This window comes from Scyliorhinus canicula, chromosome 1 (genome assembly GCF_902713615.1).
Source record: "Scyliorhinus canicula chromosome 1, sScyCan1.1, whole genome shotgun sequence".
In the NCBI taxonomy this organism is placed as follows: Eukaryota; Metazoa; Chordata; class Chondrichthyes; order Carcharhiniformes; family Scyliorhinidae; genus Scyliorhinus; species Scyliorhinus canicula.
This window is the reverse complement of record NC_052146.1, coordinates 50,447,190-50,470,179: the sequence shown is the minus strand read 5'-3', so window position 1 is coordinate 50,470,179 and position 22,990 is coordinate 50,447,190. Positions and strand designations below refer to the sequence as shown.

The following is a 22,990-nucleotide window of genomic DNA, read 5'->3' as shown; positions in this document are numbered from 1 at the left end:
CCTAGGTAGGGCGCTATTTCAGAGAATCGGTGCAGGCCTGACGGGCTAATTGGCCACATTCTGCACTGTAGACATTCTATAGGTTAGACCACTTGCTCAGAACATTCAATGCGCTTGGGTTGAAGTACTTTAAGATATTTTGAATATATTATCATCCAATGCCACCTGGCATAAAATTGTTAGCTCAGAATCAGGTCAGCTGTCAGGTTCCCTGTTTGAACAACCTGCCCACGCATACTGTCCAAGCTAAGAAAAAAAATAAAGCACACATTAAGAGAACAACAAACAGCTGGTGCCATGGTGAAGGCATGAATTTAATCTCAGGGTTTTTGAAGCTACACATAGCACATGAAATCCAGATTGTTCCCGTATTAGTGAAAGTTGTTGCTGATTCAACTGCCCTCTGTAATTTTAATTTACCTACTTGCTTTAAAACATTCATGTTTTAACATTTCCATTGTGCCTCAATAACAAAGCAGTTTTCATACAGGAAGAACTTGCATCTATATAAAATCCTTCACAACTACTTATCATTCAAATGGCTTGATTGTGCAAAACTCAGGACAATGAGCTCAAATCACTTTTGGCTGGTTTTGCATTACCATCTACCCATTTCTGGCACAGATTGGACCAGAATCACAAAATCAAGGCCATGGTCCTTTTCCAATGTTGAACTTCAAACAACAGGGTACTTTTTAAGCAAAATGTGTGATTTTCCACTAATGTCACCAGGTTCTTGGATTAAAATGCAACTGACCTCATCGGAACTGAAATGCATTCACCAGCAGAAAGCTGTCTCTGTAGCTCACCAGTAAAATGAAAATAAGGCTTAGTTGTTTCAATGGCCCACTCTCACCGAAGCAAGAAGACACGGGCAGAGTCTGTCTCCATCTCCACTGATGGTTCAAATCAGCCTCTGTTTTCTATCAACCATTCCCTGGCCAAAGGAGGCATGATCTGCCCCCACCACCCAGCTGCCAGTACTCCTTTGCGATGGTAAAGTGGGAACAGCTGACATGTTCACCAAGGGGAAGCCACTAAACCTTGCTCATCATGACGTTCTACCTGAGATTGGGGAATTCTTGATCGAGAGTTGCCCTGATGTCAGTGTTGTCCCACTGTTCAATCTCAAAACTGAACTTAATAATAGTAATAATAATAATCGCTTATTTTCACAAGTAGGCTTCAATGAAGTTACTGTGAAAATCCCCTAGTCGCCACACTCTGGCGCCTGTTCGGGGAGTTCGGTACCGGAACGTAAGCTAATGAGGGCCAACTGTAGTGGTGAAGCCAATACTTTAAAAAAAAATGTATTGAGGATTTCTACAATTGTTTTTTGAAAGAAATTAATTTAAAAAAAAAAACATCATTTGCACTTTGACAGCAATCCCTTTGTTCTGTTCCACAATCTACCCTAACCCCTACCTGACCAGCATTGCTCCTCCTGCTCCAGCACCAAGTCTTCCCTTTTGCACACAAAGCCATTACTCATAGCGAGAGTGACAAATTGCAGGCATTTTTACGTTGCTGACCTCTGCTCACGTAGAATTCAGTTTCTATCAGAGATTTATGTTCCATCCTGATGTGAACCCAAGGTCCCAGAAATTAAAGTTGTGTGTGACCTACCTTCTTCAATACCCAGTTCTCCATCATGGTATCAATTCTGGACCAAAATTAAATTTCAGTAAACACATCGGTCCATTTGGTCCTTTCGATAAAATAATTAATTACTAAAGGCATAAACTCCTCTTTAGTTCTTAATCAAGACTGTGGTTCAGGTACATCTCCCCAGGGGTTCCAAATTCCTCGTTTGACAAACAAGCAGTGTTTGTACACAAGTTAACATCTTGCTCGGAAACAACTGTAGGGAAATGGATGGACACCATAACACAATTCCTTAAAAGCAACCCCCAAATGATGCACTTTGGAGTCAAAGCCACTGGTTGCTTTATTTCAGCCAGGGTTCTGCTTTCCCGTCACTTCTGACGGAAACAGTTGAGAACCATAATAAGATCAAGGTTCCAACATGAACCCTGGATGGAGTGGGCTTGCTGGCCACAAGGGCTTTTCTCATTACAGATTCTACAAAGGGGCGGCGAATGAGAGTGAAGCCAGATTCAGCTTTGTTGCTACAAGGGAGGTAAATGCTGATGATCACTTGCCAGATTCATGTATAACCAACATCTGCTGGGTGAGAAGAACAAGATGAACACGAAGCCGCCAACACTCGTCCAACCATAGCCCAGCAGAGGGAAAAATCTTTAATGGGTGACACAGTAGCACAGTGGTTAGCACTGTTGCTTCCCGGCGCCAGGGTCCCAGTTTCAATTCCCGTCTTAGGTCACTGTCTGTGTGGAGTGTGTACGTTCTCCCCGTGGCTGTGTGGGTTTCTTCCTGATGCTCCCGTTTCCTCCCACAAGTCCCGAAAGACGTAGGGCGCGATTCTCCGCCCCCCACGCCGGGTGGGAGAATAGCGGGAGGGCCTCACGACATTTTTCACGCCCTCCCGCTATTCTCCCGCCCCCCCCCCCCACGCCCGACCCACGCCACGAATCGCCGCTCGCTGTTTTTTACGGCAAGACAATTCTCCGAGGCCGATGGGCCAAGCGGCCGGGCCTTCACGTTTCAACACGGCAGCAAACACACCTGCTCACTGCCGTCATGAAACGGGCGGCAGATGCCCGTTTGGGGCATCTGAGGACCCGATTGGCACGGCAGTACCACGGCCGTGCCAAGGGGGGCATAGGCCCGCAATCGGTGGGTACCGATCGCGGGCCGTGCGTCCGTAATGGACGCACTCTTTTCCCTCCGCCGCCCCGCAAGATCAAGCCGCTACGTCTTGCGGGGCGGCTGAGGGAAAAGACGCCAACTGCGCATGCGCGGGTTGGCGTTGTCCAACCTGCGCATACGCAGCTGACGTCATCGGCCGCGTCAGCCGGCGTGACGCTCGACGTGCGGCCTTAACAACCGCCGTGACGCACGGGGCCACGCTCCTAGCCCCGCCCGGGGGGGGGAAGAATCAGCCCCGGAAGTGGGCGTGAAGGCTGCCGTGGGTCACGGCCTGTACCACGGCAGCCTTTACGATTCTCCGCATTTGCGGAGGATCTCGCCCATAATGTTAGGTGAATTGGACATTCTGAATTCTCCCTCTGTGGCACTGGAGTGTGGCGACTAGGGGACTTTCCCAGTAATGTCATTGCAGTATTAATGTAAGCCTACTTGCGGCAATAATAAAGATTATTATTATTAAGAAAGGTAGGGTGAAAGAAAATGTAAACATCAGTATTAACTGACACCTTCGCCAACCATTCAGCTTTTTCTAACGCAGGTCTTGGCTTCAAATCCTGGCGGGTAGAATTATCCTCATTTGACAAGCCAAGTAAACATTGTTCTCTCCCTAAACCATCCAGTCCAAATTGAGATTAGATTGTCTTGTAAACTGGCGTATATGGCCATATTCCAGCTATGCTGTGGCCAATCAATCAATTGCTCGGTAGCCTCTTTAGCTCTTATAATTAGGAAGGAAATGGCTCCCTGCCTCAGCAACAGTAGCTGAGAGACAAGTGGATTCTTCATCCTATCTCAAACACGATTTTGGCACAGATAAACAAAGCTCAAACATGTTAGTTTTGTTCTCCATTGCACTCCATCTCCCTTCCAAATTTTTATCATGGAGAAGTTTCACAGATGATACCCATGGTTGTCAATGATACGGTGTAACCAAAATGATTACTTCTAACAATGTTAAACACTTGAATAAAATGATATCCTACATGCAACTGAAGTCACATTTAGTCCATGATTTAATGTGTCCTTTAATGCTGTTATTACTTTGGATATAATTCACTTGCAACAAAATGCGGCAGTTTGCAAATAAATGAGAGGACCTTTAGGTAACTATGATTTGTTGTCATGGAAATTAGGTGCATTGATATGCAAATATGCGGCCTGTTATGTTGGTCTCAACATTCAAAGTGATGAAACATCTGCAGCATGGAAAAAAGCCACAGATGGTTGTGCTTCAGGAACTGGAAGAGACACAGTGAAAGGGTTAAAACTTGACCTTGAACTAGAAACTTCACACAAATCAGCTGAAACCACCGGTGCATTTGTTCACAGCCCCACTACCAAAGGCAGTGGCAGTAGTGGAGGTTAAATTAGGTGGAGTAACCACCTCCAGTGTCACTGAGTACAAGGTCGAAGAGGGAGCAAAGTTGAAAGGGCAGCCTGGCTGAGAGGTTTGCAATTGGAAAAGCAACAGGACCATGGCAGCCTTGCCACTTGCATTCAACCTCCTAATGGAATTCCATACTCCCTGGCTCTTCTCCGTCCATCAGGGACTGCCTGGCAACCAGAAATGAGTCAAAGTTGTGATTTGCAAATTATGTAGTACCAGGAGCAAAGAAACAATTCAAACCCAATATTATTTGACTATTAACGTTTGCCTATTTTGATAAAAGCAAATTGTACAGGTGCTGAAGGTCTGAAATAAAAACACAAGGCGGAATTTTACCGTCCTGTCGAGGTGGAGGCACGGCCGTAAAGTATGGCAAGCTGTTCAAACCACCATCGATTTTGGTGGGAATCCCACAGGAGGTGGGGCAAAATACAGCCCAAGAAGTGCGCGATTCTCCGCTGCCCACGACGGGTCGGAGAATAGCGGGAGGGCCTTCCCGACAATTTTCACGGCCTCCCGCTATTCTCCCCCCCCCCCCTCCGCCCCCCCCCCCCCCCCCCCCGACACGAATCGCTGCTCGCCGTTTTGTTTTTTTTAACCATTTTTATTGAGAAATTTTGATTTTATACAACATTGACGCACCTTAGTAAAATACCGAAAATAACAATAATATTAACAATCAGATACATTCCCCCCATCCCCATGAACAACCCAGCATTTTAACAACAACGCATATTAACACACTATAAAGTTACAGAATAAACACTACAATAATGCACCCCCACCCCCCCCCCCCCCCCCCCCCCCCGGGTTGCTGCTGCTATTGACCCAGTTACCTATCTCTGAGCCAGGAAGTCCAAAAAAGGCTGCCATCGTTTATAGAACCCTTGTATTGATCCTCTCAGGGCAAATTTGACCTTTTCCAATTTTATAAATCCCGCCATGTCACTGATCCAGGTCTCCACACTTGGGGGCCTTGCATCCTTCCATTGTAACAGAATCCTTCGACGGGCTACTAGGGACGCAAAGGCCAGGACACCGGCCTCTTTCGCCTCCTGCACTCCCGGCTCTACCGCAACTCCAAAAATCGCGAGTCCCCACCCTGGTTTGACCCTGGATCCAACCACCCTCGATACCGTCCCCGCCACCCCCTTCCAGAATTCTTCCAGTGCTGGGCATGCCCAGAACATATGGGCGTGGTTCGCAGGACTCCCCGAACATCTGGTGCACCTGTCCTCACCCCCGAAGAACCTACTCATCCTAGTCCCGGACATGTGGGCCCGGTGCAGCACCTTAAATTGGATGAGACTAAGCCTCGCACATGAGGAGGAAGAGTTGACTCTGTCCAAGGCATCCGCCCAAGTCCCGTCCTCTATCTGCTCCCCGAGTTCCTCCTCCCATTTAGCCTTCAGCTCCTCCACTGACGACTCCTCCACCTCCTGCATTACCTTATAGATGTCAGACACCTTCCCCTCTGCTCGCCGTTTTTTACGGCAAACAGCGATTCTCCGCAGGCCGAATACCGGGGAGTTTACGGCCGTTTTCATGGCCGCGATCACACCTGCTTTCAGCGTTCGTGAAAACGGCCGCAAAGTGCCCGTCCCGGACAACCATGGCACCGATTGGCACGGCTGCACCACGGCCGTGCCAAGGGTGGCATGGGCCTGCGATCAGTGGGCACCGATCGCGGGCAGCGGGTCCGATACCCGCGCACTATTTGTTCTTCCGCCGCCCCGCAGGATCAGTCCGCGGGACGGCTGAGGGGCATGACGACCCGTGCATGCGCGGGTTTGACGCGTCTGCGTGATGACGTCATCCGCGCATGCGCGGGTTGGAGCCGTCCGACCCGCGCATGCGCGGCTGACGCCATTGTGCGCGTCAGCCGCCGTGACTCTTGGCGGGCGGAGCTAGCGACGTTCGCTAACTCCGCGTCGCCGTGATTCCCCCGGCCCCGATACTAGCCCTGCCCGGGGGGGAGAATCGGGTCCCGGGACGGAGCTCCGAGGCTGGCGTGAAACACGGCCAGTTTCACGCCAGCCTTCACGGCACGCCGGATTTGCGGAGAATCGCGCCCACATGTCTGATGGCATTGGTTCCGAAGAAGTCATATTGGACTTGAAATAGTAACTCTGCTTCTCTCTTCACAGCTGCCACCAGAGCTCCTGAGTTTTTCCAGCACTTTCTGTTTTTATTTCTGTGTATTTTGGATCCCTGAATGTAGATCGGTTTTCCTGAAGGTGTTTATAACCTTACAAAACTAGAGATGATATGTTAGGGTGGACTTTCTGATCCTTGCACATGGCATACATGAAGTAACTAACCATGAACAATGGGTCCAAGATTTTGCAATGCACACATGGGGCACTGGAAGTGATGCCTTGCTGCAGAGCGACCCGGATTCTCACTTCTGGGGACTAAGTCCCCACACCGGCGGGAGAACCGGCGGCAACAACTCCTGCGTCAACAGCCCCCGAAAGTGCGGAATTCTCCAAACTTTCGGGGGCTAGGTGGACGGAAGAGGGGTTGGCACCACTCACAGCCAGGGCCGAACAGACGGCGTTAGTTCGCGCATGCGCCGAACGGCCAGCGTGATCTCGCGCATGCACAGAACCACCGGCATGGTCCTGCAGACGGGCTGGCGTATTTTGTCGCATGCGCAGGGGGTTCTCTTCTCCGCGCCGGCCATGGTGGAGCCCTACAGGGGCCGGTGCGGAAGAATACGACAGCCGGCGTCGGGGTGGGATTCACGCCGCCCCCCCCGAGGATTCTCCAACCCGGTGGGGGGTCGGAGAATCCTGCCCACTGACTCTCAAAATCCACCATTATGTGCTATTCAATTTTTTCTTATTTTACTATCTATTTGGCTGTCTTAATGCTAACAATTATATTTGTAATGTAGGTGATGATTCTATAAACTAACATTGTCTTTATTAGTGTTACCAGTTTGAAGGGAAATATTTCAAAAGTCTAACTCTGGATTAAACAGGTTTTCCCAAGGTGATGTTCCCTTCTTTGTCCACAAGATTGAGGGGCATGGATAGAGTGGATGGGCAGGCACTCTTTCCCAGGGTGGAGGGTCAGTCACCTGGGGTCATAGGTTTAAGGTTCATGGGGCAAAGTTTATGATGAGCGAGGCAGGTGTTTTTACGCAGAAGGTGGTGAGTGCCTGGAACGCATTGCCTGGGGAGGTTGTGGAAGCAGATACATTAACGGCGTTCAAAAGGCATCTTGACAAACACATGGATAGGATGGGTTTGGAGGGATACGGCACAAGTGCTGAGGGTTTTGGCAAAGGTTGGTATCATGACCGGTACAGGCTTGGAGGGCCAAAGGGCCTGTTCCTGTGTATTGTTCTTTATTCTTTTGTTCTTCCTCGCATTCACACTCCCTTCCCATTCAATCAGGCCTATCCGGGTGACCTGTAGATCTGCTTATTAATCCAGACAGTATTGGGATGTCACAAAAATCTCTACTTACTGCTCTTGCAGCTAGTGTGCTAACAATGACAGAGAACAGCTAACATCAAGGCCGACAGGGATTCTGTATTCTCCGAGGCAAGCTTTATGCCAATTCCTTACTAAATAGGCCAGCTCCTTGAAACTATTTCAAACACAACGGCAAACAGATGGACAGAGACAACTCAGTACTGAATCCTCGCGGGCTGTACTAAAAATAAATTGAAGCAAATGAAAGAGTGACAGTCACTATATTCTCATTTGCTTTTTAGAAAGCTTTTTTCTTCTTGTCAACACTTTCCATGTCCATTCCTACCCAAGTGTCACTTTTTCATTCATTTTTATTCTACTGCAGCGATTCTCATTCGCGTGAAAGTTTTCTTACATAATATCATGGGAACAGAGAAAGAAGTTAATATCTGCCTCAACCAGACAAAACTTTGAGTGACTTGTAAGGTTCATTCAGTTCAACGAGCCAGAAAATTCAAAGTCAACCAAATGGATAGGCAAAGACAGGAAAAGCCAATGAATACAGTGGGCTGGGCTCCTGTGAACCAATGCTGAGCAGTGCCTGAATTGGAATTGTTACTAACAGCAGGTCTCAGCAGATTTAACAGCAGGCTCAATGAATCTGAAGCTGGCTGTTTCAAGCCACTAACTTTCGAGTGCTTTTGAAATGCCTCAGACTGCTGGCACAGCTGTTAAGCTAAACTTCCAAGAGCAATGTACGGAACAAAATAAAAAACACTGGTTGTTCCAGTGTCTGCAGAGAATTAGAACATTACATATTCATTTCATTCATCTTTCAGTTACTTTTGCATTCAAACACTGAAGAGCTCCTATTAGGAGGAAAACAAATGGTACAGGGCCACACTTGCAGAATGTACAATCTACTTTACTCAGCCAAATCATTTTGAAGCAGAGCAAGAGATGGGGCAGCTATTCCTGTTCACCAGGTTTGCCCCTGATCTGGCACAAATAACCCACTGCAACATTGACATTAGACGCTGCACACATCATGTTACTTATGCAACAAGTTGGATGTTTCTGGCTTCTAGGGCTTTTGTTTCAAATTACCAGGCCTATAAAGAAATACTTAGGTTATGATTTTACGGCCTCTCCTGGCCGGCGCAATATTACCGTCCCACTGATGTAAATGGCTATTTAAATGGCCAATCACATCCACCAGGGAGGAGGGGGCCAAGGGTCAAGGTGGGGATGTGACAGCTGGGTGGGTGGGGGGTGAGGCCGGGGGGGGGGGGGGGGGGGGGGGAAGAGAGAGAGAGAGACACACATTAGCGGGGCAGTAAAATCCTGGTCTTATACATTCAAGACAAGCACCCTAAAGTACTTTCCAGCCAATGCATTATTTTTGCTGTATTGTCACTTTTATAATGTAGCAAACATGGCAGCCAATTTTCACACAGGAAGTTCCCACAAACATGATATTGTTGGAGAGATAAATATTGGCCAGGGCACTGGGAATAATGTCCGTGCACTTCTTTGAAATAGGGCCCTGGGATCTTTTATGTCGCCCAAGAGGACGGACAGGGTCTCAGTTTAACATCTCACCTGAAAGATGGCACCTCTGACAGTGCAGCACTCCCTCAGCATTGCATTGAAGCAGCAGCTTCCATTTTTGTGCTCAAGACCTGAAGTTGAGATTGAACCTACAACCTTCAGACTCAGGCACAAGAGTGCTCGCAACTAGGCCATGCCTGACAGAGCAGCATTCCAATGTGTACAATGCTTACCGGCAGGCCCAATGTTGACAAAATGACAACAAAAATTAATTGGAAATAAAGCAACTTCTCCAAGGTGCCCCATTGTTCCCCCTGCATCCTCCCACATTGCAACTCGACTAAGGAAGGCCCCTCAATTGGATGGAGCCCTATAAAATGTTCTGGCAAGGACATACATACCTTCCCAACAACCTCCACAAAGGCTCCATGTTCTTTCAATTTCTGAATGGTAAACGCTGGTGTGCTACTAGGAACCAGAATGGTGGCAGGAATCTGGAGCTTCTGAGCAGCAAAGGCAGCAGCCAGGCCAGCATTCCCTCCTGAAAGGTCAAAACACCTCCAGCTATTAGAATAATATTGGCAACTGATGAGTATTGCCACATTGTAATTTTTCATGTACAGAGTCCAAACATGTTTTAAACTCCAAACTATTGAAGATCAGTAGGGTGTAACCATTTGGGGGGAAAAGGTGATTCAGATTCAGTTGATAAATGTCCTTGCCTAGCCAGGAACTGAACCATCCAGACCAGGTTTGCACACTCCTTCCCCTACATACGCTGGGCTAGCTGGGTTGGCAGTAACGATGCTAAAATGACTCAACATCACCTCCACCAGCAAGGATAGGAGCAGCTTCAAGTTCCCCCTTTGAGTCACACAACATCAACCTGACTTGGACATATGTTGATACCACGTCTTCATCATCATCACTGGATGTTCCCTATCCAACAACAACATCGGAGCACCATTCCCTACGGGAGTTCAGCCGTTCAATATTACTGCATTTTCAGGGCAACTAGAGATACCGCAATAGCAGCTCTCATAGAGTCAGTACCTTCAGGAGAGGAAAGAAAATTGTCACCAACCCTTAAAAGCATCCACGGATTTCCTTCTAACTGGTATGAACTTTGCACTGTTTCCCATTTTTTTATTGATTGAACTAGTAAAAAGGTTATTCTATTCCGTGAAATCATGAAGCATTCATGCATTTACAGGAGCACCAAATTTCTCGGACCAGAGTCGACTTTTCTGCTGCTCATCACCATCTCCTCAAGGGCAATTGGGGTGAACAATAAAAGCTGGCCCAGTCAGCAATGCTCACATGCCGTGTAGCAAAATAGAATAGAATTTAGTTCAAATTAACAGGCACTGAACACAGTCAGGGAGGGACCTATGGAGTTCTGAAAGTAAGAGTTAGGTGGGAAAGTAAGGTATGAGGTGGTCACGAGTCTGCAAAAGGATACAAACTGGCTAAATAGGTGGGCAACAAGGTGGCAGATGGAATATAATGTGTGGAAATGTGAGGTTACTCATTTTAGTAGGGCGATTAGAAAAATCATGTACTATTAAATGTTGGTGTTCAGGTGGATTTGGGTGCCCTTGTGCAGAAAACACGGAAAATATAACATGCCGGTACAGCAAGGAATTGAGAAAGCAAATGGTACGTCAGCCTTTATTGCAAGAATGTTGAAGTTCAAGAATATAGGCTTGCTGAAATTGTACAGAACCGAGGTAAGACCATATCCAAAGTTCAGTTTTGGTCTCCGTACTTAAGGAAGGATAGAGAAGGTTGGTGAGATCAATTCCTGGGTTGAGAGTGTTATCCTGTGAGAAAATGTCAAGTAGATTGGGCCTATATTCTCTGATGTGATGTGGAGATGCCAACGTTGGACTGGAGTGGGCACAGTAAGAAGTCTTACAACGCCAGGTTAAAATCAAACAGATTTGTTTGGAATCACTAGCTTTCGTAGCACTGGGAGAATCCTGTCCCTAATCTCAGAATAAGGGGCTGAGATGGGGAGAAATTTCTTCATTCAGAAGTTTGAGAATCTTTGGAATTCTCTACCCTAAAGAACAGTGGGCGCGATTCTCCGCTGCCCACGACAGGTCGGAGAATAGCGGCAGGGCCTTCCCGACATTTTTCACGACCTCCCGCTATTCTCCCCCACCCATGGCCGCCCCACGACACGAATCGCTGCTCGCCGGGCCGATGGGCCGAATTCCCAGGCCTTTACGGCCGTTTTCACGAACGCAAACTCACCTGCTCTCACCGTTCGTGAAAACGGCCGCAAAGTGCCGTCCCAGACAACCGTGGCACCGATTGGCACGGCCGTGGTGTGGCCGTGCCAAGGGTGGCATGGGCATGCGATCGGTGGGCACCGATCGCGGGCAGCGGGTCCGATACCCGCGCACTATTTGTTCCTCCGCCGCCCCGCAGGATCAGTCCGCGGGGCGGCTGAGGGGCATGGCGGCCCGCGCATTCACGGGTTTGACGCATATGCGTGATGACGTCATCCGCGGATAATAAGAGTAGGGGTCAGCAGCACAGGCACTGCCACTCAGTAAAGTCATGACTGATCTTTTACATCAACTCCACTTTTCCGTTCCATCCCAAAACTTTTATTGGTCTCAGCCATGAATATGCTCAATGACTGAACATCCTTATGGGGTAGAGAATTTCATAGACTCGCAAGCCCCTGAATGTAAAAGTGTCTCCAGTCCTCATTTCCAAATGGTCAATCCCTTATCCTGAGGCTATGACCCCCAAGTTCGAGAGTGTCTCTCAGCACTTAAATTGTCTCACATGCTTAGGGAGGAGACCGAAAAGAAAACACTCTGGCTTTTCACTGCAAGGCACAGTCAAAATGATTCCTGTTGGAAAGTGTGCTGCAGTTAAGTGACAATGGGGCTGAGACCACCTGTAATGTTCCCCTGCCACTATTCAACCAGCAAGCAATTAAACCCTGCCAAGTCTGTACAATTCAAATATCATACAGCATAGAGCCCTTAGCAAGTAAGCTATCAGAGCAAGTCTGTGTATTTCTATTTCAATTCCATCCTCTTCTTGCACCTCATGGTGCACTGTTTCCATAGCTAGAAATTCCTGGGACGGTTTGCTGGTCTGTCGCCGGGGGCTTATCATTTTTATTTAAATTTCCAATTAAGGGGCAAATTAGCACGGCCAATCCACCTCCCCTGCACATGATTAGGTTGTGGGGGTAAGACCCACGCAGGCACGGGGAGAATGTGAAACCTCCACACGGACAGTCACCCAGGCCCAGGATCGAATCTGGGTCCTCGGTGCCGTGAGGCAACAGTACTAACCACTGTCGCCCTTGGGGGGCTGGGGGCTGAAAGCTTGAGGGACGCGACTCCACATCAAGCACAGCTGACCACAAGTAAAACACTAAAAGGAATTGACAAAGTAAGCATGGACCAAATGTTCCTCCTAGTAGGGCAATCTAGAATGAGCGGTCACATATATAGATTGAGAGTCAGTAGATTTAGAACTGAAATGAGGAGGAACTACTTCTCACAGCGTGTCGGAATCTGAATCATTAAATGGTTTCATGAAGGAGAAAGATATATTTTTGATTTTAAAACGGGTTAAAGGGATATGGGGAAAAGGTAGGGAGGTGGATTTGAGACCAGAAAGAGATCGGCCATGATCTGATTTTTGTTTTACATTTGTTTTCCATTTAAGGGGCAATTTAGTGTGGCCAATACACCTACCTTGCACATCTTTGGGTTGTGGGGGTGAGACCCACGCAAACACGGGGAGAATGTGCAAACTCCACACTGACAGTGACCCAGGGTCGGGATCGAACCCGGGTCCTCAGCGCCATGAGGCAGCAGTGCTAACCACTGCATCACCGTGCCGCATGGCCATGATCTGATTGAATGGAGGAGCAGGCTCGAAAGGCTGAATTGCCAATTTTTGCTCCCAAATCCTATGTTCTTATTAGGCTCATTTAAATATGCGCAGCCTTCTTGAGGCCGCTGTCACCCAGCGCCCGGGAGTCACTGGCCGCCAATTAGTGCGGTTCTCCACAAGCAGAGACCAGGCTTGATGGTTACTCGGGATTCTCAGAGGCCATTAGAGCCCCTGGGTGGTGGGGAGAGGGCAGGGCAGAATCCTGGCAACCAGGCATGCTGGCAGTGCCAACCTAGCACCCTGGCAGTGCCAACCTGACATTTCCAAGGTACCTGGTTGACACTGCCAGGAGCACGGGATGCCAAGCTGGCAGTGCCACGGAACCTGTATTCCAAGGTGGCAATGCCAAGGATCGGGGCCTGAGTGGGACCATGCCAATGAAAGGAGAGATGAAGGTGGGAGGTGAAGGGGAGTTAGGAGCTTCATAAAGGTTGGTGGAATCCCAATAGGGGGTTGAGCCTGAAAGGCGGGGCCCTCAGTGACCCCATAGGTGGTGTCCTCACTTGGGGAGAGGGTAATGCTCATGTCTGTGGTGGGTGGTATGGTCCATAGGTGGGGAGTGTGGGGGATGCTCAAGCTCACTTCGAGATCGGCGCACCCTTTCAAAATAGCACCTCGATCTCGGAGGAGCTGGTCTCGCTGGTGAGTTCAGCTACCTCAGCTAGACTGGGGAGAATCTCCCCAAGACCCAAAGAAACAACTAAGTATGAGTGATTCCAGGTTTGGATCTCACCCGAGAAGGCAGCAGGAAACACCCCACCAAACTCGCTTAAAATGACACTTCGGGCGCAATCCAATGGCCGTGTCCTGAAGCAGCTCGCCGTGGTGCAGCATGCGCGATAGAAGCCAGGAGACCCAGTGCCAGGGATCTATCTGGCTCACAACGCTTCGCGAGATCCAACGCCATCTTGCAAGACATTGCAATGAATGGGCGGAATCACTTTTTGCCAAATCTGCATATTAGAGGGAGACAGCAGGTCTCAGTCTACTGCGCAGATTCCCGAGGTACCTGAGGCTTTGGGATTCATCCCCATTGCCTCGGAGACCTTGGGCAAACGCCGTTTGGTACTGGTCTTCACAAATAGGGAATCAGACAGAACAGCACACATGGGGATCTCTCAGGGGATTGGACACCCCCAGCTGCAAGTCCTTTGGGCAGGGTGGTGCCCTGGTGGTTCCAGGTGCCACCTGGGCACCCTGGCAGTGCCAAAATGGCATTCTGGGTGCCCAGGTGGCAGTGCCAGCTGGCACTGCACCAAGCGTTCCCCACTGAGGCCTCCTATACAATGCGACTCGTGTTGTATAGCTATGATTTTCTAGGCACTGTGAGCGCTGGGAAACAAGCGGCTAAATGTGCTTGCTGTGCTCCCAATTAGTTCAATCACACCCCAGGTCACCAGTATTACAATATAGTATCAGCGATCAGAGGAGTATCCAAATGACAGGACTTTTCACTTTCTAATTTACACTGGATTAACTAATTCTAGATTAAAAGTTGAATTCTTCATTGTGCCAACAACTTGTATTTATATAGTGCCTTTAATGTAATTAAACATCTCATGGTGCTACACAGGATCATTATAAAGCAACATTGAGCAGTATGCCTGATAAGGATACATTTGAGCAAAAAGCAGTAGTTTTTAAAAAAAAGCAAATTACTGCAGATGCTGGAATCTGAAACAAAAACAGAAAATACTGCACAATCTCAGCAGGTCCGACAGCATCTGTGGAGAGAAAAGGGAGCTAAGGTTTCGAGTCTGGATGACTCTTTGTCAAAGTAGTTAAAAAAAAATTTTCATGGGGCAACATTTGTTCCCCATCCATAATTTCCCTTGAACAGAATGGCTTGCTAGGCCATTTCAGAGGGCAGTTAACAGTCAACCATATTGCTGTGGGTCAAACCAGGTACGGATGCCAGATTTCCTTCCCTAAAGGGCATTAGTGAATCAGATGAGAACAATCAATATTCAACATGGTCACCACTTGCAATTCCAAATTTATTAATTGATTTTAAATTTCACCAGCTACTCATGGTGTGATTTGAATCCATGCCTCTAGGACATTAGCCTGGCCATCTAGATTACTAGCCCAGTGCCATTACACAATGCCACCGTCTCCCCAGAAGAGTTAGAGGTTTAGTGAGAGAATTTCAGAGCTCAGGGCCTGGACAGTTGAAGAAACAGCTCCTAATGGTGGATTGATTAAACTCAGGGATGCTCAAATGGCTAGTATTAGAGAAGCACAGCTATGGGATTTTCCATCGGCTAGATCCTTCGCTTTGCCGGCAGTGCACCCATGCCCGCGGGTTTGCCGATAGCGTGGGATGGCCACAATAGGAAACCCCATTGACCGGCTGCTGGATCGGACGGTCCCACTGTCGACGGGGGTGTGCTGCGCCGGAGAACGGGACTGGCAGGACGGAGAATCCCGCGAGGGCTGTGATGGTGCAGGAGATTGCAGAGAGTGGCAAGACCATGACAGGATTTGAAAGCAAGAAGAGAATAATTTTTAAATCAAGGCAATGCTTAAACTGGAGTCAATGTACGTCAACGAGCACAGGCGTGATGGGTGGACAGGAGTTAGTACAAGTTAGGATGCAGACAGCTGAGGTTAACGTAATCTCAAATTTACTCCATCACAAATGTTTCTCTTTCAGGGATTCCCCAGTGATAACGATTGTAGAATAACTATTAATCGCACTTCAGACTCCACTGTAAATTTGGCTCTGGATTAACTCATTTTAATTCAATGTCCTCCCCACCCACAGTGCGAAATTGGGGGCATAAGAATTTCAGCCAGTGCCTGGTTTAAGGATATTATTTCACATACTTGTCACTATTAGTGAATGTACCGCGGAATTGGTAAATTGCTTTTGCTTTACGCTTCCAATTCTCTCAAGCTGATTCCAAGAGCCACGACCCTAAATAAATATTAAACATGTCCATTGGTATTCAGTTTGAATCCTGCTAATCAACAACACCTACACAACATATGTTAAATACATTCTGAAATCAGAATATATTCAATTCAGCTTTGATCATGTTAACAGGCCTTCGTACAATTACACAGAGTGAAGTACTCACCAGTAAGTTATTACTTACCTGAGGAGCATACAAAATGTTTGCAGTCTTTCTCTGCAGCCTAAAAAAGTGATGTACAGATTTTTATATTTGCATGTCAGACATGAATATAAATTCCAACGTGAAGCAGACATTAATCTGCATATTTTCTTGCTGCTTACCTTTTGACAGAAATGCCCTATTCCTCTTATCTTATAGGAGCCAGTTGGCTGCACATTGTCAAGCTTGATGTAGACTGTTGTTCCTGCCACCTTAGAGAGTGGCAGACTTTCATGAAGTGGTGTGCAGATATGGAAGCACTTCTGATCTGACATTGCCATTGTCTATCAATTAAAGATTAAAATTAATTAATCAATTTGACTTCTTCAAACAAATGTACCTGATTGAATTTTTTATTCTTCCACCTTTCTAATTAAATCTTCGTCCTGTGTTTTTTGTATATCTTCTTTCCATTGCAAGGGCAAGAGAAAGAGTTACACATTCCTCCCCAATATCTGGCACAAGAATTGACTGGGCATTCTCATATAGGTACATGGCTGCAGTCCATGTGCATCCATATAAAGGTACATGGCTGCAGTCCATGTACAATCTTGGAACGGTACGTGGCTTTAGTACATGTGCATCCTCAAAGGTACATGAGCTGTACACCAGATGAGACATACAGGGAGACATTCGGCCCTTTGAGCCTGCTCCACCATTCATTTTGATCATGGCTGATCAGCAAATTCAATACCCTGATCCAGTCTTCCCTCCCCCCATATCCCTTTAACCCCAATAGCTATATCTAACTCCTTCTTGAAATTACACATTTTGGCCTCAACTAATGATAACAATCACTTATTGTCACGAGTAGGCTTCAATGAAGTTACTGTGAAAAGCCCCTAGTCGCCACATTCCGGCACCTGTTCGGGGAGGCCGGTACGGGAATTGAACCGGCGATGCTGGCATTGTTCTGCATTGCAAGCCAGCTGTTTAGCCCATTGTGCTAAACCAGCCCCTACTACTTTCTGTGGCAATGAATTCCATAGATTCACCACTCTCTGGGTGAAGAAATTTCTCCTCACCTCAGTCCTAAAAGGTTTACATCTTATTCTCAAACTATGACCCCCAGTTCTGGACTGCCTCACCATCGGGAACATTCTTTCTGAATCTACCCTGTCTCATCCTGTCAGAATTTTGTAAGTTTCTATGAGATCCCCTCTCACTCTTCTAAACTCCAATTAATACAATCCTAACCGACTTAGTCTCTCCTCATGTGACAGTCCTGCCATCCCCAAATCAGCACGGTAAACCTTCGCTGCACTCCCTCCATAGCAAGAACATCCTTCCTCAGATAAGAACACCAAAACTAGAGTTTGCTTAGGGCGTCGGGATTGAAGGCGCTAGCAACAGCACCGCTCCCGATGGCCCCGGGGAAATACTCAGGGAGTCCAGTAATAATAGCTTCATTGAGAATTTGGAGGCAGTTTCGCCAACACCTCGAGTTGGGGGGGCAGGGCCAAGGGAAATGCCGATTCGGGGGGACCACAGATTTGAGCCAGGGATTTTCGGAAATGGGAGGAGAAGGGGATTAAGACACTAAAAGATTTGTTTCTTGCGGGTCAGTTTGCAGGATTGAAGGAGCTGGGAGCGAAGTGTGGGCTGGAGCAGGGAGAAATGTTTAGATACATCCAGGTTCGAGATTTTGCGAGGAAGGAGATACAGAGCTTCCCGGTGGAACTGGCCTCCACATTGCTGGAGGATGTGCTGACGACAGAGGGACTGGAGAAGGGGGTAGTATCGGCGGTTTACGGGGCTATTTTGGAAGAGGAAAAGGCACCACTGGAAGGGATCAAAGCAAAGTGGAAGAGTTGGGAGAGAGTATGGAGGACAGGTTCTGGTGTGAGATGCCCCGGAGAGTGAACTCCTCCACCTCGTGCGCGAGGTTGGGGCTGATACAGCTGAAGGTGGTATATAGAGCACACCTTACAAGGGCGAGGATGAGCCGCCTCTTTGAGGGAGTAGAAGATGTGTGTGAACGTTGCGGGGGGGGGAGGGGCGCGAATCACATTCATATGTTTTGATCCTGCCCAAAGCTGGAGGATTACTGGAAGGAGGTTTATAGGGTAATCGCTAAAGTGGTGCACGGGAAACTGACCCCGGGCCCTCGGGACGCCATATTCGGGGTGTCGGACCAGCCGGGGTTGGAAACAGGTGCGGAAGCAGATGTTGTACCCTTCGCCTCATTGATCGCCCGAAGACGGATCCTGTTGGGATGGAGAGCAACCTCGCCACCCTGTGCCCATTGACATTGTATTCGTTACTGCTTAATGTTTATTGTTGTTGAGTGTAAATTTGGGAGAAAGTGTGAAAAAGGAGAACAAAAATATTTTTTAAAAAAAGAACACCAAAACTGCACACAATACTCCAGGTGTGGCCTCACCAGTCCAGATACAATTGCAGTAAAATATCTCTATTCCTATACTCAAATCCTCTCACTGTGAAGGCCAACATAGTCTTTACAGCCTGCTGTACCTGCGCGCTTACTTTGTGACTGATGCATGAGGACACCAAGGTTGCGTATCCACGTCTCTTTATTTACGCCCATTCAATTAATCTGCCATCCTATTTTTGCGACTGAAGTGGATAACCTCACATTTATCCACATTATGCTGCATCTGCCATGCATATGCCCACTCACACAGCCTGTCCAAATCCTGCTGAAGCATCTCTTCATCTTCCTTACAGCTCACCCTCCCATCCAACTTTGTATCATCTGCAAATTTGGAGATCATGGGCGGGATTCTCCCAACGGGAGTCTATGTGCCAACACCGGAGCAAAAACCGGAGTGTTTTACTCCGGCGTCGGCGCCGTTCCCAGACCCCTATTGTCCCCCCTCCATGGAGCTAGCAGGTGCGTCGCGTGATTTATGGGGGCGGGGCCTCGGCGCGGCATCAGAGACCCGGCGGCGTGCAAAAGACGAGGCGCAGTTCAGCCGGCACCAACTAGCGCATGTGCGGTGGCCGTCCTCCCCCAGGCCGCCCCGCACAAACATGGTGGATGGATCCAGGCTCGCCGGCGGAAGAAAGGAGGCCCGCCGACAGTGAGGCCAGCCCGCCGATCGCTTGGTCCCGATCGCGTACCAGGCCACTCCGGAGGCCCCCCCCCCCCCGGGAATGGAGCCTCTCTCTTCCCCCCCCCCCCCCCCCACCCCCACAGGCTGCCCCCCAAGCCTTCGCGACGAGTACCCGCCGGAAGCGACCAGGTGTGGACGGCGCCGGCGGGTCTCGGCGGTTTACGCGCAGCCACTCGGCCCATTCGGGCCGGAGAATCGCCGTTCGCCGTGATTCTCCGAGTGGCCCGGCGCCACTCGCGCGGCGCTGGTTTCAGGGGGGTGGGAGAATCACGTGCGGGGTTCAGGGCGGCGTGGCACGATTCGCGCGGCCCCGACGATTCTCCCACCCAGCATGGGGGGGGGGGGAGAATACCGCCCCATACATTTAGTTCCCTCATTCAAATCATTAATATATAATGTGAACAGATGGAGTCCTAGCAGATCCCTGCGGTACCCCACGAGTCACTGCCTGCTAATCGGGAAAAGACCCATTTATTCCAACTTTTTGCTTCCTGTCTGCTAACCAGCTTTCTTTCCATCTCAAGACACTACCCGCAATCCCATGCATTTTAACTTTACATGGTAATCTGCTATGTGAGACCTTGTCAAAGTCTAAATAAACCGTACCTACCAGTTCTCCCTCGTCAACTCTACTAGTTAAATAGAACATAGAATAGTACAGCACAGAACAGGCCCTTCGGCTCTCGATGTTGTGCCGAGCAATGATCACCCTACTCAAACACACGTATCCACCCTATACCCGTAACCCAACAACCCCCCCCTTAACCTTACTTTTTAGGACACTACGGGCAATTTAGCATGGCCAATCCACCTAACCCGCACATCTTTGGACTGTGGGAGGAAACCGGAGCACCCGGAGGAAACCCACGCACACACGGGGAGGACGTGCAGACTCCGCACAGACAGTGACCCAGCTGGGACCCTGGAGCTGTGAAGCATTTATGCTAACCACCATGCTACCGTGCTGCCCTTCAAAAATCTTCAAAGAATTCTAGTAAATTTGTCATGCGGGATTTCCTTTTCATAAATCCATGCTGATTTTGTCCGATTAAAGCACTGCTTCCCAATTGCTGTGCTATGAAATCCTTGATAATGGATTCTATCAACTTCCCTACCACCGACATTAGGCTCACTGGTCTATAGTTCCATGTTTTCTCTTGACATCCCTTTTTAAATAGCGAGATTATATTAGCTACCCTCCAATCTGTAGAAATCATTCCAGATTCCAAAGAATTTTGGAAAATAACCACCAATGGATCTACTATTTCTACGGCCACTGTCCTAAGTACTCTGGGATGAAGATTCTCAAGCCCTGATCCACCTTCAATCAATTCATCAATGGTGAACAATCCAATTCTTCATTTTGTTTTACAAAATGAACAATTAAGACTAAATGAGTGAGATAAGATAATGCAATTGCAATAAACAACATAATTACAAACTATTACAGACACTTCAAAGCTAGTAATCACAAAAGGAGGTTGGTTGATTGAAGCTCAAATGCAATGTCATGTGTACAATTTATTAGTGCACTGAGAATTTAATGTTGAACATCTTGACCATTTATATATCTAATTCACATTAAATGCCTAGACAAGACCTAAAGTGAAGAGTAAATGTTTGTCAATTTGCTAATTTCTTTAACAATATAGTGTATGCTACTAATATTGTTGCCGTTCTTTGAGGAAGTGTCATGGGTTCTTTTACATCCACCTAAGCTTGTGCCCAGGTCTCTGGAGTGAGGCTTGAATGCACAATATCATAACTCAGAGGCACCAATTCATAATGCTCCTGTTCTCAAAGCTGCAGTTGTCAGGAATGGCTTGATGACTTTGCAGAACATTTGTAATCTCATGCTGCAAATGGATGGCAAAAAACCATGGGATATTCAAAAATAATATGGCTCCCTGGATTGTCCCAATACACCTCCAATTATCAGGATGGCTTCCTACCCTCTTGCCCAGATTGCAGCATGTGGCTGGAAGGTGCAGAGAGAAACTTGAGAAAATGTAGGAGAGAAAAAAATGACATTAATTACAACTTTTAAAATAAAACTTCAATTTTTTTGAACATCACAGCAAAGTTAATGCATGAATACAGCACATTTCTAGGTGCAGTTTCTACGCAGGTTGATTTTAAACAAAGAAGAAAGTTGCATGAAGTCATTGAACCATGGAATCCCTACAGTGCAGGAGGCCATTTGGCCCGTCGAGACTGCAACGGCCCTCCAAAAGTCTCGTATGAACTTCACTGATGAAAAATCGACCCCTGGTCTGCAGTCAAGCTGCATGTAGTTAAGCTTTGAGTATGAGGTGGGGATCACAGGGTCCCTCATTATTCTGCATTCGGATTTCTTGTCCTGTTTCACCCCCCATCCCCACCCCCCAGTGGTTTGAGGTTGTACGCATACAGCAGTTTGAGGTGTGGGTCCTCGACCTCCTTACCAGGTTTCTGCTAATTTGCAGCTCTGGGTGTCAGGCTGCCCAGGGTACCTGCTGCATCGCCAAAGGGTTCAGGAGAAGATGGCTGAGCTCCTCTCCCTGGGTGCCGTGGGGAGCTCTGGTCAGCCCCGGAATATCCAAAACTGCTCCATTTCAGACGTTTGGCAGCAAGGGGGCTGGTCACTAGAATAGAAATGCGCACCAGACAATCCCACAACCCGTGAGCTGCCCGGGTGCAATTCGTTACTTGCTCAAGGCTGGGTTAACACAAAAAAAAAGTAAATGTTGCGTTTTCAGTAAAATACCTACCTCCAGCTTGGGGACTTATCCCACGGAAGATCGGCTCACTTCTAACTTACTGAAGTCTGAGGAACCTGTGGAATGGAGAGAGATCTTTAAGAAAAAGCCGGTTAAAGTGTGACGATCGATGTTAAACTGAGTTGAGCTCAAGGTCCAGATTAAAGTCTGTCTGAGTTAACATGGGCGAGACCTTTAGCCGCTGAGTCTCTGCCCCTCCCCCCAGGCCCGGGCGTCCGTCCCCCCAGATCCCGGCAGCCCCATCCCCAGACCCCGGCAGCCCCCTCCCCCCAGACCCGGCACTCCCCCCGCCCCGCGCTGGGTGACATCCCGGAGCCACGTTGCTTTCCTGGGACAAGCGTCACACAGACAGCTGCTTCCCTCAGCAGCCACACTGCGCGACCCCCCTCCCCCCCGCCCCCCCATAGCACTGACCTCCGTTGATTTTTATTAAAAAGCAAGGTTGGAAAAGATTAAGTGGAATTGTTAAAAATGTTCAAACCAAGTGCTTAAAAAAAGCTACTTGCACTGATCGCGGATCCACCGTTCGTACAATATATTTTTGGCATCTCACCACCTCTGCCCAGTCAGTAAATTTTTAAATATTATTTGTTTCTGTCAGCATTAGCTGCTGGTGACGATGCGCCTCACAGCTCCCGGCAGACTGAAGGTTGACATTTTCCCAGGGTCTTATCAAGCTGCACTCCGCCGTTGCAGAAGACTGGTTCTAACTGGATGTGAGCTGTGCAAGTGTCTGGCACAAGTGTATTGTGCACTTGCTGAATAAAAGTAATGCTGACTCCAATGGGATGTCTGCAGCACACACAAAATCATAGGATCTCTGCAGTGCAGAAGGAGGCCATTTGGCCCATCGAGTCTGCACCGACCCTCTGAAAGAGCACTCGACCTTGGCCCGCTCTCCTGCCCCTATCCCCGTTACCCCGCCCAGCATTTTGGACACAAAGGGGCA

The 22,990-nt window shown here is 48.2% G+C and overlaps 1 protein-coding gene across 7 annotated transcripts in view; it reads right to left on the bottom strand.

Moving 5' to 3' along the window:
• The window catches only part of sdsl (serine dehydratase-like), a 40,668-nt gene extending 17,926 nt beyond the window's left edge, over nt 1–22,742 (bottom strand). Inside the window, exons 1-5 of one of the 7 annotated variants that reach the window (XM_038790647.1) lie at nt 22,548–22,742; nt 22,033–22,097; nt 16,328–16,489; nt 16,188–16,227; nt 9,555–9,694 (exon numbers count right to left, since the gene is read on the bottom strand). In XM_038790647.1, the coding sequence (XP_038646575.1) occupies nt 9,555–9,694; nt 16,188–16,227; nt 16,328–16,486 (339 nt within the window). In that variant the 5' untranslated portion in view covers nt 16,487–16,489; nt 22,033–22,097; nt 22,548–22,742. The other 6 variants (XM_038790656.1, XM_038790673.1, XM_038790662.1 and 3 more) reach the window with 6 other exon arrangements.
• Between the last annotated feature and the right edge of the window lie 248 nt (nt 22,743–22,990).